This window comes from Trachurus japonicus, chromosome 1, assembly GCF_045865225.1.
Source record: "Trachurus japonicus isolate A0001 chromosome 1, Traja_1.0".
NCBI lineage: Eukaryota > Metazoa > Chordata > Actinopteri > Carangiformes > Carangidae > Trachurus > Trachurus japonicus.
The window spans coordinates 32,336,296-32,350,329 of NC_140907.1; the positions used below are offsets into that span (position 1 = coordinate 32,336,296).

Below are 14,034 nucleotides of genomic sequence, written 5' to 3' on the forward strand. Positions count from 1 at the left end.
CAACAAGACTGGACGTGGACATCGGAGACAGACATACAAACCTCCAAAATGTCCAACTGCAGGACAACGCTGAGGCCAAATGTCTCTCAGAGCATTTGATTCAGGACTGAAAGTAGAGAAACATGTCGGAGGTTTAGTTCATTTTATTTATTTTTTGATCTGACAGAGTGAAGAGTCAGGTGAGGATCTTCTCTGTCTGTTTCCTTTGTTAATGTTCCTGTTGTTAATCGTTCTGCATGTTTGTGCTCCAGTTTTTTGCCATGGATGTGATATTTTAACCAACAATTAGACCATCAGCTACAATAGCAACAATTATACAATCTAAAAAAGGAAACGAAAACAGGCTGGAAGAGAGAGAGGGTTCAATTTCAGAGTTTAAAACTCAGAATTTTCTAAAAGTTGCAAATGAGAGAATGGACCATAACATTATAAAGTCACAAATTGCAAGAAAAAATCTGTGAAAAATAACTTAGGTTGGAGGACGAGCACAGGCAGCATAATGAATGATGGCGATGGGCGGCAATAACAAGCATTTCCTAACAGCTAGATTTACTAACTCTAACTAAAAAAGTAAAAAGCAAAGATCCTCCACTGCAGACAGAAACAAAACAAGTGTACGCCGCAAAAAATCCCAAAATTTTAGATTTTTCCTTTCTTAGAAAACGCATACTGTATACAGACACACACTGTACTATACTGTTTTGATAAGGATATTTAGACCTTGATGGCCCCGGTCCACAGGTGGTGAACCACTGAGCTTCTCTCAGAGCTGAAACTGGTCCGTTTCAATCAGCGCTGATGTCGGCCTCGCCTCTGCGCCGGCTGCTCACTGGGTGGTTTGTTTTGCCTCGACATAACTGGACCTTAATCACAGAGGTGGAGGAGAGAAAACGACTTTATGAGTCATTTGAGTAACAGTCGTATGATTCACTGGCAAAACAAGCTGCTTTATTTAAATGTAAAATAAAAACACAGTATGCGACTCTGCACAAAATCTTTCATTCTGTGAGTTTTACATTAAGTTTGTTCTTGTTTGAAGCGGTGTTTGTTGTCTTTATGCACGGTGGACTTAATTTGCCATTTGCATTGGGTTGTTTAGTGCAGCTCTGTGTCTGAGGAAACAAACAGCAGTGAGTCATTTGAGTCCTACAGTGTTTACAGCTGTAATGTGGCATTTCTATAAGCAGAGGTGACTTTTTTTTTCTCTCCGCTTTGACATTCAAAAGGGAAATTTATTCTATTATGTGTCTGTAACATAGGCTGATGGAGAAAAGTTTCACCTAGAAACAAGTGAAAGGAAAGAAAGTCAACAAAACACTTTATATAATTCAGGGGAAAACTGAAAAATAAATAGATCCTCTCTCACTCGACTGAGGCGGTTTATTGAGCAGCATTTCAATAAGGACAGCAGCATCTGGGTTAAAGAAAGATGAAAGAGAGAAAAAAGCAGGTGAGAAGCGAGGGTGAAAAAAAAGAAAGAGAAAGAGAGAGACAAGTAGAGACAAATGAGTTGGGGAAGAGGGGCTTATCCAGCTCCATGAAGGATGGGCGAAGATGGACGAGAGGAAGAGAGGGATGATGAGAGGAGAGATGCGGGGGGACTCGGATGAGCAGGCTATTACGATGATAGATAGAGCCGGGGAGACGAGTGCAAGGGATGGAGGGAGTCGGATGAATAGAGATGAAATGATAGAGGGACAGAGAGGACGAGGGACCAGAGAGAGAGAGAAGAGAGGGAAGAGATGAGAAAACAGAGGTGATTAGATTGTAGACCAGAGGAAGAGAAGAGCCGATGCAACCACTCTTTTTTTTTGCTGTTAGTAATATGCAGGTACATCGACAAGCAGCATATATCTCAACACATGCACGTGCACACACTAATAAATTTTATTCAACTATAACGACCAGGTTGAGACATAAATCCCAATGTTGCAATTTCCCACAGACCTTGAGTCTAAGGGACATAGTAACACACACACACACACACACACACACCGCATCTGTTGCTGTTTAGGTTCAACCATCACCACTAAGGCTCATACTCTGTTATACGGTAGGCCTAGTAGCTTTGCCTATTTAGCTGTGGTGGTGGTTGTTGCTTCTTATGATGCGTTCAAGTTGTTCTTAGAAGTCAGAATTTCCAAGTTCAGTCATTTTCAGTCTTGAACATCGAATCTCTGACTTGGAAAGTCGGACAAATCCCAACATGTCCGATATAAGAATTCAAGATGGCTGCTACTCACAACAACAGTAGTGAACTCTGCAATTTTGTCGGTTCATTTTATCATAATAGCCTAGCTACTGTTAATTTCTAGTCCCCTATATGCTGTTTCTTATTTCCTACACTATTTGATTATTTATTAGGATCCCTATTTGCCATTACTTCATTATATGAGCAATGGCTATTCTACCTGCGGTCCACTGTTTGCCCAGTGTTGTTATCAAAGCGTTATTGCTAACAATCGCTAGCGGGTTGCTAACACCTCGTGCCATGTTAAGTTTGACGGCTTTTTAAAAACGTAGTAAATGCATTGAAATCTAACATTTGCAAGTATGAAATCATTATATTAATCGTCAATTTATCCAACCTCTGTGTTTGTTTTTCAAATGGAAAGAGCTCAACTCAGAGCTGACGTCATTCTGAGCTCCGACCTCCAACGAAAATTGAATGCACCAAGCACCTTTATGCTAGCTAGGTTTTCCTGTTATTCCAAAAGGAAAACTGAATTAACAGTGTGACTTCCTGTTTGTAAGCTGATACCGGGGGCTTTGGCTCACAGTTCTTACCCAAAGCCAGTGTTGGGGTGAGTCTCATGTTGGAGACTGTAGTTTGTTTCCTGCCACTGTCCCGGTGGTTAATGTTTGTGATAGTAGCATCATTCAATGGATAGAAATGTCAGTCACTCAGTCTGTTGGCCACTTTGGTCCAAATTAGTTGGGGTTTGCCATAAAACTTGGAACAGATATTAATTTCATTTTAGCCTTTGTAGATCTTTGGTTTATGGCTAAACACTAACAAAGCCATGACATGGAGAGTTTTTATTGTCTATTTTTAGGTCAGAGTGGGTGGAAACCCTTGACATGTGCAGCCGAGGGTCGAGGCGACTGCACACTGAACCAAACAGTCCAAGGAGCTCTGACTCATGAGGTCTGATGTCAGAAAACCTTTCAAATAAATCCCAAACACAGAAACCTGAGAAGCACGAGACGCAACCTAATTACCACCCGCTTGGTTTCTGCCATGTGCAACTTATTTGAGTCATATCCTGTCACGTTCGAGGTCTTTGTTTGGATTTTATTTCAACACCATGATGAAGGTTTCTGGCCTCAGTGACACGTCAGTCACAGCCGTGGGATCTGACAGGCTTTGTGTATCGTACCTGTGCTATTTAGCTTCCGTGAATTATACCTTGTGTTTTTTGGGTAAATTAACAAATGTTAGCATGCGAAAGCAAAAACACAAACATAGACCATGTCTGCTAAATATCTTAACATTATTATGGCGATAATGTTGACATGCTGACATTAGCATTTTTTGCATTTAGCATAGCATTTGTGGTTTAAGCTCCTTTTCCACAGCTCTGGTTCTGGATCATTGGCAAAGCAGAAAAATCACTATTTAGTTCAGCATTAAAGGGGACTTATTATGGAAATATCACTTTTTAAAAGGCTCTTTAACATACAGTATATCTGCGTGTTTGTCTTGCCTTCCAGCCCCCAAAATGTGAGAATTAAGGTTGAAATCCACATGGTTTTACGAGCTGTTGCCTCAGTTGTCTTCCAGTGATGTAACTATGTTTCTAATTTGCATAATACCACCCCTACCTAGTGCCGGTAGAAGGGGCGGGGCAAGCAGTGGTTAATTAGCATTTAAAGGGACAGGCACTGAAACCAGCCGTTCTGAACAGGGCTGTTTTGAGAGGATGAAAAGAGCTGTGATGTTTGATCCTTGGGGTATTTTGACCACAGCATGTCACAGACATGTCTTTAAGACTATTTTAATTTGTGGAAAGGGAGCATAATATCTCTCCTTTAACAAGCAAAGGCAGCATAATGAGGGAAAACCAGAGGTGTCACTAATAACATTTATGATCTCCCTGTTCTCCTGCACAGTCCTAATAAACCATATCGTTAGCCAGAATAATAGTCTCACCATGAACTTAATTCTTAGCTATGTTGTACTTTTTCTACACAGATACTTTAGAAACAAAAAAAATCCTCTCAGTCATGCATCGTTTCCCAGTCTGGCCTATGAGAGCATAGAAGTGTTTGCTGCACTGGTGTAGAATAACTTGTGCATGCTTTATCAAGTAATGACAGGGCAGTTACCAACATAAATATGTATAATAAGTATTCAATTATGGTGAAAGCCAGCAGACACGGGGGCCACAGGATGGAAAGGTCGGCTCATAACAAACACAGTGTGCGCGGCGCCAGCACCAGCTGCCAAAAGCAGCAGTTATTTCACTCGTCTTTATTTGTTGGATGAATAAAGAAGCAATTCTCTCCTTTATTAAAGACAATTTACCACAGAGCTCATCTCAGGGGTAATTCAATCTGCATGCTGCGGGAGAGCAACAAGCAACACACACACACACACACACACACACAGAGTCACACAGGCTGCAATCACGCATATGCACAAACACACACACAAACAAACACACCATTATGCACACACTGTATACTGGCAGCAGGCAACATATGCAGGGACGCACAACCAGCGACCGGTGCAAAACCACAAACCCTCACAAGACACACACTTATATGGATGAGTCGCGGACGTACACACACACACACACACACACACACACTTGGTGGAGGATGTGTGAAGTGAGTAGAAGAGTCGGTTAATGGGAACGCTAATGGAAATTATCCAGGCCCCGGTCCCACTGGCCACAAGCTTAAAGGACTCGGGCTGTTCACTGCATTACCCACAATCCCCCCTGGGGAGATGCCCGCGTTAGCAGCCAAGCTAACTTTCGTCAGCATATTCTCTCTCCCTCTCTCCACCGCCCCTCCCCTTTTCATTTATATTCTGTTTATTCTAACTTTCTAATCTAGCTTGCTCTCATTTTCTTTTTTCCAAATGTTTCCCCTCCCTGCGAATGATTCAAATGAGTGGAGTTGCCTTATAGTTACATAAAATGAATATTTGTTGTTGAGTTTAGTCAACATTTGGTAATACAGTATCTCATCATCAAGTAGCCTAGCTAACGCTGCTGTTCCAATAAAGAGACTTTAATTTTACTTCCTGTATGCAACAATTTTGTTTCCTTTAACTTTTTAATCACATCAAACTTTTGCTTCTTTTATTTTTTTGGAATAATGCTGCAACTTTGCATCTTGAAATACAGACAAATTACTTATTTAACTGTTGATTTAATTGGTAATATTTCCACATTAGCGTCGTTGCAGCACTTTAAGCTCTTGCTGACTTCTTACAGATTTAATCACTGTGAAGAAATTAAACACCTTTCAATTGTTTCAGGGGAAAGTTGTGTTACGTTCAATATCTGGCTCTAACTGGGTTTGTTTCAGTTTTGCTGAAACTGTTTTTCAATGTGCAGTTAACAGCAGGGCTATTAACTGAGAGTGATCAGAATAAAAATGCTTTATTAGGCACGTCTTCTTTTTTTTTTCTGACGCAGTTGCTCTTCCTGCCAGCGAGAACTTGCAGCACCTTCAAATCATTAAATATTAACATTGAGGAGGGGGAAACAGCAAGCTGGGTCCAGCATAGTGTTCACCAAAGGTCATGTGCTGGGTTTCTACCAAAAGGGATGAAAAAGAGGACGGATATTTTTTAAAGGGTGGATTTTAAAGGGGACATATTGTGGAAATATCACTTTAACATATATTTAGGTTTGTCTTGCCTTCTGACCCCCAAAATGTGAGAACGGACAGAAAAATCTGTAATGCGCAGGCTCTATAGGTTGAAATCCATGTGGTTTTACGAGTTGTTCCCTCAGATGTCCAACAGTGATGTGACTAGCTTTCAAATTTGCATAACGGGGCAAGCAGTTGTTAATTTGCATTTAAAGCGACAGGCACTGAAATTGGGGTATTTTGACTGAAGCATATCACAGACATATCTTTAAGACATCTGGGAACTATTATAATTTGTGGCAAAATATGTCTCCTTTAAATCATTGTAGGAAATGTGCAGTTTGTGGATGTGATCGGTCGCTTCCTGCAGAGCTGAGGAACATTTCCCACAAGGGGATGTAAAACCAGGAGGAGAACATGCATAACATTTAAAACAGGGCTATCATTTTTAATTTAAATGTCACATAGTTGATTTTATCCAGGGAAAAGGTGTTTCAGCCTTTACAGCTTCTTTCTCTTCTGCACCTTCAGCCTCAGTCATTTTGAATAATTACATAATTATGGGGGCGGGGTGGGTGTCCGAGCACCCACTGCCCACTTACCCCCCTGGTTATTGAGCTTAACACTGTATCACTCCTTCATCTATTTTACATATAGGATTTAACCCCCTGGTTCAGTTCCTGCACAGAGATCAGAGGAGGTGTAATGGGCCGTGGGATCACAATTAGCCTGGAGATTAGCGATTGATTAGCTAATTATGATAATGGAGCGGTTTATATGGAAATGGCAGCATAATGTTTTACATTTCTGCCTGAGAGAGGGAAGTAGGAGGAGAGAGAGAGAGATGTGTGTGCGCAAATTATACAGATGCATCTCTGTGTGTGTTTGTGTATTTTCTATAAACACACAATGAAAGGTTTGGATTCTGATCTGTGTTTAGCTTCTTGCTTATTTCCTTTACACTGACTGACACTTTAAAGCTGCAGAAATATAATTTAGCGGTTGATTCTTGACAGACAACACGGAGTCAGAGGATGACAGCTAAATTGTTTGGTACACTGAGAAAAGAAAATGATACACATAGTGGAGCTGAGTGTTCCTCCAGGCTAATGTGTGTGTGTGTGTGATGTCTGGTTGAGTCTCTGCCTTGGACCGGAGCTAAAAGGTCAACAAGCTTCTTTAAATGTGTCTTTGGCCTGGACTTTAACCCTCAGCGCCTCCTGTACCTGTATCTGTTGGGCAGCAGTGAATCATTCTCTTCAATGAAAAATAAAGTCAGACCTCCTCAGTGTTGGTCCCACACTCTGCTGCTTTCCTAAAATGTTTCTGCCGTTGAAGCGGGTCGTATTGCTAATTGGAAGGTCAGTAGTTGGATTCCCGGCTCCTTCCTCCAGCCCACATGTCCAAGTGTCCTCAGACAAAACACTGAACCCAGTGTATAATTGGCGTGTGTGTGTGTGTGTGTGTGGGTGAATGCGGCTCGTTGTGTAGAAAACTCGATAAGACCAGAGAAGTGAATATAAGAGCAGACTGTTTACCGTAATCAGCCGCCTCAGCCACAAAGATAAAAGTGTTTCTGCGTTTATTGTCTGGATTCAAGTGGGTAGAAGCTGCATACATATAAAACCAGCACCTGAAGTACTTAAATGCGACTATTTGGTCTTGTTTGTTAAAGCGTCGGTCATCACCTTATTGATTTTTACAGCCTTTTACACAAATAACAGAAAATCCAACACTTGTTGAAGTTACTTTTCCTTCAACTCATTTTTATAATGTATTTTATCCGTTAACCTTTATAAGGACACCTTTTAGTTTTTCACTCTTTTATGTACTTAAGTCTAATTGTGGATTTCTTGAATGGATTGTGGATTTTTCTCATTATTATTATTACTTTTTATTAGATGAGGTCTCTCTTATATAAGCTCTCATGGGCTCATCTGTTTTTAAATTCATGTTTGTTGCCTTGTATTTCTGTAATTGTGCAAATAATTAATCAAGTAAAAAAAGTCACTATCCTACGACGGAGTATTAGGGCCACATTGAGAAAAAAAAAAACAGACTTTGAGAATAAAGTCATCAATTTACGAGAATAAAGTCGTAAAGTACAAGAATAAAGTTGTACATTTCCTACGAGAAAAAAGTCATAACATTACGACAATAAAGTCGGAAATTTACATGAATAAAGTCATACATTTCCTATAAGAAAAAAGTCATAACATTACGAGAAAGAAGTCGTAAATTTACGAGAATAAAGACGTAAATTTACGACTTTATTCTCGAAGTTTCCGTCGTACAATCCTAAATATTTCATGCCAATTTCCTACATTTCCCACAATCCTTGCTCAATGTGCTGAAGAAATACTCTTTCAATACTTCAGGATGAACAGTGGAAAGTTTGATGATAGTATTTTTTGATATTCTGACCATTTGAAGGGAAGGAAGAAGCTCTGGTGAACTGAACCGTGGTAACTTAAAGATTACCTCTCTGTGGGTGAAGTTTACACAGTAGCTGTTGTTGCTGTTTTCACCCCAATTTTGAATAGTGAAGATCACTTCCTGTTTTAAAGTGAAGATCAGAGAAAGAGAAGTAGAAGAGGAAGAATATGTTGTGCGACAGGTGTCATGATGAGATGGATGTTGTTTTCTGTGTCTCCCTCTTCAGGCATGCGCATCCTGGTCAACCTGCTGCTGGACACTCTGCCCATGCTGGGGAACGTCCTCCTCCTCTGCTTCTTCGTCTTCTTCATCTTCGGCATCATCGGGGTGCAGCTGTGGGCGGGGCTGCTGAGGAACCGCTGCTACCTGGAGGAGAACTTCACACTGTGAGTCTCTCCACCTGCTCTACGTGTGTGTGTGTGTGTGTGTGTGTGTGTGTGTGACACCTGTCCTCTCATTGCGTGCCCTCCCTCAGTGCCACTCAGTGCGAGATTAATTACATCATCTAGTCAATTTTCTGATATCACCACGCTGGGAGATGAAGGTTTTCTCTCTCTCTCTCAGGTGCTAATAAAATGAGGCTGATTGCAAATCAAAATTTGCACGAAGCAAATATCATTATCTCAGAGTCACTTCATTAAAAAACCAACACACTTTTTTTCTTTCACCCCTCGGACCCCGGCGTCAACCCATCACAACCTCCGCTGCTCTCGCCAAATCAGCGACAGTGTTTTACCACAGAGAGGCCAGCGAACCTCCAGGTAAAAGAAAAGAGAAAGAAAGAAAGGAAAATAAGAATAAGAACATTATTTCAAAAGAAAAATGAGTGAACATGAACTGCAGGTGCTCATTTCCTCCCTGTCCTATCACCATAATAAAAGAAAATTATAATGTTCACCTTCTAAACAAACCCTGAAGCAGAATCGCAGTAACAGGCTCATAAAGATGGATCCAGACAGGCAGACATTTATGCGTCATGTAACCTGAGGAAACAGAGAAGATGTTTCCTGGAAGACAAAATGAAGCTGAAACCTCGTCAGTGTAGAGAGTGTGAGTGTTAACATTACAGCTACTACCAGGTAGAAGCTAAAAAACACCAACAATATAAACAAAACAAACTCTTGAGTCTGGTTCAGACTGAAACATCTATAGATCTGCATACTTTCTGCTCTTTCACCTTAAAGGAATAGTTCACCAAAAAATGAAATTCATTATTTCATTATTGACTCAGCCTCATGCTGATGAATACTCCAGAGTAGTTTTTTATTCCTCAAAGTGCATCTGGAGACCTGGGAGGCCGGTTCGTAGTCCAACGAAAACTTTATATGAGATTAATAGCGCCCGACACAAAAACCATTTAATATTCCTCCACACTGCTCGTCCACTGTAATCCAAGTGTCTTGAAGGGATTCAATACAGTTTAGGCTGTAAAAATGTCCTAAATTACGTTGTTTCCAGTAAACTCTGGACTGTATCCCTTCAGGACACTTGGATTGCAGTGGATGAGCAGTAGTAGAGGAATATTAAATGGTTTTTGTGTAGTTTTATGGACGTTTTTGTGTTGGGCACTATTACTCTTATATAAAGTTTTCGTTGGACTATGAACTGGCCTCCCGGGTCTCCAGATGCACTTTGAGGAATAAAAAACTACTATTAATCAGCATGAGGGTGAGTCAACAATGACTGAATTTCATGTTTTGGTGAACTATTCCTTTAACATGACTATAATAGATATCATGTTTAAGGTTTGAAAGGAAGACAACAAAGAAAACATGTTTAACCCTTGGTCATGGGTAAAACTGATCTATAACATCAGGAAATGATAGCGGTCGGTCATGATTGTTTGAAGTAAATGTATTTCATTAAAAGCTGAAGTAGTAACGTCCTCAGTTCATGTTACTGTACATACTGCATCTGTGTCATCATTCAACTTACAGAAATGTGTTTCTGTAATGTCACTTCTACAGCTTTATTGATGTTTCTTTTCTTCTTTTGACCCAACACCATCTAATGAATAACTCATTAGCATCTCTTCATAGTCACAGTTTCAATTACATTGCATCATTTTGAATGTGTAATTAGCCTAAGATTCATTTTAATGTTCTACTTTCTCAACTTCTTGTTTTATGGTTTTGCTTCCCACTGACTCGTGTGCAGCTCCAGCGCGGAGCGTTCAGGTCTCTCCGCGGGGACCGGAGCTCCAGCCGAGCGCTGAGAAAAGTATTTCTCGCCTAGTTTCACCGAATCGGCTTCAGATTCTCTCTTTTGAGAAAACAAAGCTGGACCTGCTTGACCTCTGTTCCTCCACCAGAACTACTTTTCCCATGACTTCCCTCGGTTAGATTCATCTTTTATTTTCTTGTCGTCGCCTTTTTTTGTCTCACCTGCTGTGCTCACATACACACTTTCACTTCTTCCTACACTGCATTGCATATTTATGCACACTCACACATTCCCCTGAATACCCCCAGCGGCGTGCCTGGGGTTTAGGAAAAGGTCTACGCTTTAGGATGGTAATAACATGATAATGCAGGCGTACTGTACCTTTATCTCACTGCTGCTTCTGACCTTTACGGTTTCACAAGTGGATGCACTTTGCTGTTCTTCATTTTTCTATATCTTTTCACCTTTTCACTCGTCCTCTTCCCCCCTTTCTAAGCGTTATAGTTGTGATAGCGACGTGCGGTGTTTCCAGGACTGACGTTGTGTTTCTCAGTAGCTGTGGGCTGTTTATTTTGGTGGAAGTGTCAGAAATTCAATTACTCTTTTGTCATGTCGCTTCAGACGAGGAAGAAGAGGAGGAGGAGTGCGAATGCTGTTGTTGATTTAGGCTGGATACCCCCGCACCCCGCACCCTCGGCTTGTAGCCTTCAATAGCACAGGGAACCTTTCTTGTGTCTGTGTTAGACTGTGTACGGCAGCTGTGTGTGTAGCAGCAGCAGCTGTCACTCAGACGTCGACATCCTTCAGCTTCTAACCGTGAAATTCGGCGTCTTTCAGTGACTTCAGGCGGCTGCTTTTGATGACTTTCTCACACACACCATGAAACACCATGCAGCGCTCCCTGGCAACGGCACTCAGTAGATAAGATCTGAATGTGTTATAGCTTTGATACCGAAGGAGGCTGATTGTGAAATCACAGGAGCCCGTGTTTTAAATGCTTTATTGATAAAGACTGGCTTCTGCAATAGTTTGACAAAAAGAAAAAGAAAAAACACCACCATGTCTTGTCCTGTGAGTCTTTTTTTGTGTCAAAGTGAGCAATGTCAACACCAGGCTGTAGATAAAGATGGACGTAGCCTCTGTGATGAAGCTCAGAGTGAGCTCCTCTGCTGCTGCCATCTTGGCAGTCTCTGACTCCACCCATAACACCCGCCTAATCCAATAACAGGCAGTTTTATAGACCTAAACTTTGGTTTATGTAGATGTGTACCAGTCATACACTCACTCGAAGGGGCCACACCCTTAGTGATGCAGAAATCTAAGTCTGTAAGAGAAGTGTAAGAGCTACTGCTACAACAAGGCTAAAAACAGAGATCAAGTTATTTTTTTTACAAACAACTTTTTCATGTGGCGGCTTCAGGACACTTGGGTCAGTACAGACGAGCAGTATGGAGGTATTTGGAAGTTTCGTAGTGTGTGTTTTGGACCATTCAAAAGTGAACTATATTATATGAAAATCTGTTGTCAGCCGGACCGCCCCTGGAACTCCAAAAACATTTTGATAACTTTGATAACCTTCCTTGGCATGACAGTGAGTAGACAATTGGTGAATTATTGATTTTGGGTGAAGTATCCCTTTATCATGGAGGTTTATGGGGATTGACTCATTTTTAGAGCCAAACCTTCTAGTGGCCATTGGAGGGACTGCAGTTCTTCGCTCTTTTCAGTCTGGAGGATTTGGTCATTCCTCAAAGTCCCAGATATCTTGAGCTGGACAGGACCTCAACAACAAAACAAAAGGAATCTGTCATATGCAAACACACATATATATGTATGTAGAAATATGTTTGTGATCATGCTTAATATGTTGTTTAGACAATCAAAACCTATGAATCTATAGATAATAAGTACAGTTCAAATTGCTTTTGGAAATAGCATTTACATATTTTCTCTGAAATGCAATAATATGCAAGATAAGCTATGGCCAGAAGGAAGGAGGAGTCCTTGTTTTATGATCTTGTTTGGGAATAAAACTTTATTGTATCGGTCTGTGATTTGCAGTAATTCCCTGGTGCGCTCACTGGGGGAACAAGATATAATTTGGTACAAATTACTGGTAAGATGGAGTCTGATCCTGTAGAAATATTAATTTTCAGAGGAATGCCCTTGAAGACAGCACTTTAATGGAAATCCTATCCCCCATATGATGATGAATTGGGTCGTGTTTGAATGTTCAGCTGACCCTGCGGTTCTGTAGGATACACTACACTAGCCTCGCTCTTGATTGGAATTAATCACTTGGAGGTGTTTACAGATAATTAGCTCTTTCCTGGGAATCTCCCTCCAAATACACATTAACATATTAGTTTATTTCTACAAAATCAGTGTCACGACCTCATTGGATAATTTCACACTGTTTGGTTTTCACACCTCATTCAACATCTGGAAGATTTTGCCGCCACCTCTGTTTGAGTGTCAATGATGTCACCAGATATGCATGAGATGTCAATAACTGTCCCCTCCTGGTGACAGGGAAAAGGAAAGTGGGGGGAGAAAAAAGGCCGGTTTGAATTAGTCACTGGAAGCTAAACAGGTGTTGTTTGTTCCCAAATATCTCTATGATTAAGAGGACAGCTAATACCACTGTGAAAACACGGAGCTCAGACAATAACTGGGATTCAGTCTGCGGTGAGAGCGCCTGGGGAGAGCGGATCCACAGCCAAGCGTTTGATTAGGCCGGTTTGGCTGCACGGAGGAGTGGGCTTGATGGCTGCATATAAGCCCAGAGAGAAAATAATGATCTGATGAGACTGCAGAGCCTTTAGGGAGGGAGGTGTAGTGTGTAGTTGAGGGGGTATGCTGGTCCGTCGGCATGGTAACCAATTCAGAAACGAGCTGCAATCACGGGATGTCCAGTCTCACCTGAGTTAACGTCAGTCATGTTTGTCCATAGTGACGGTAAAACGGTGAAACAAGCTGATTCTCTTTTTTCTTTGATTCCACACAGATGATGCAAACCGTGTGTGACGGTTGTAAATCAGAGCGTTTCAGATGTATAAACACACACACACACACATGTTTGACTGAAAAACCCGCCGCTGTCAGGAGTCTAACGGCTCCTCAGGTGTGAAATGACACAAACATAATGGCCTCGGCATTACAGAGACACACAGGCTGATCTTACTGCTCTTTATTTGCCCCCGATGTCCAATCCGATAACGACCCGGGCTTTGGTTTCTGCCCGTATCTGGATGTTGGAGGGATTTGTGGACGAGGCGTGCAACAGCGGCGGCGGGGAGAAAAGAGTGCAACACGTGGGCGGGAGGATGGTGGTCGTGTTTATTCTGATGCTTTACTTTGCCGGTTCGCCCAGGCCTCTGGTTAGCAACGAGATAAAAATACAAACGGCTCAAGCCACTGGTGATCAACAGGAAATCATTATCCGGGAACACGAGTTCATTCATGCGGACACACACACATACACACACACACACACACACACACACACACACACACATACACACACATACACTGTAATGCAGGTTCATTCTTGCTGACACACACACAAAATGCTGCGCGGAAAGCCAACAAGGAAAGGTCGATAGA

The 14,034-nt window shown here is 41.5% G+C and overlaps 1 protein-coding gene across 1 annotated transcript in view; it reads left to right on the forward strand.

The window, feature by feature from the left end:
- The window catches only part of LOC146992329 (voltage-dependent T-type calcium channel subunit alpha-1I-like), a 292,588-nt gene that overhangs the window by 141,253 nt on the left and 137,301 nt on the right, over positions 1 to 14,034 (forward strand). The window contains exon 6 of the mRNA XM_085785626.1: positions 8,492 to 8,651. Within this exon, the coding sequence (XP_085641752.1) occupies positions 8,492 to 8,651 (160 nt within the window). The remainder of the gene's footprint in view (positions 1 to 8,491; positions 8,652 to 14,034) is intronic.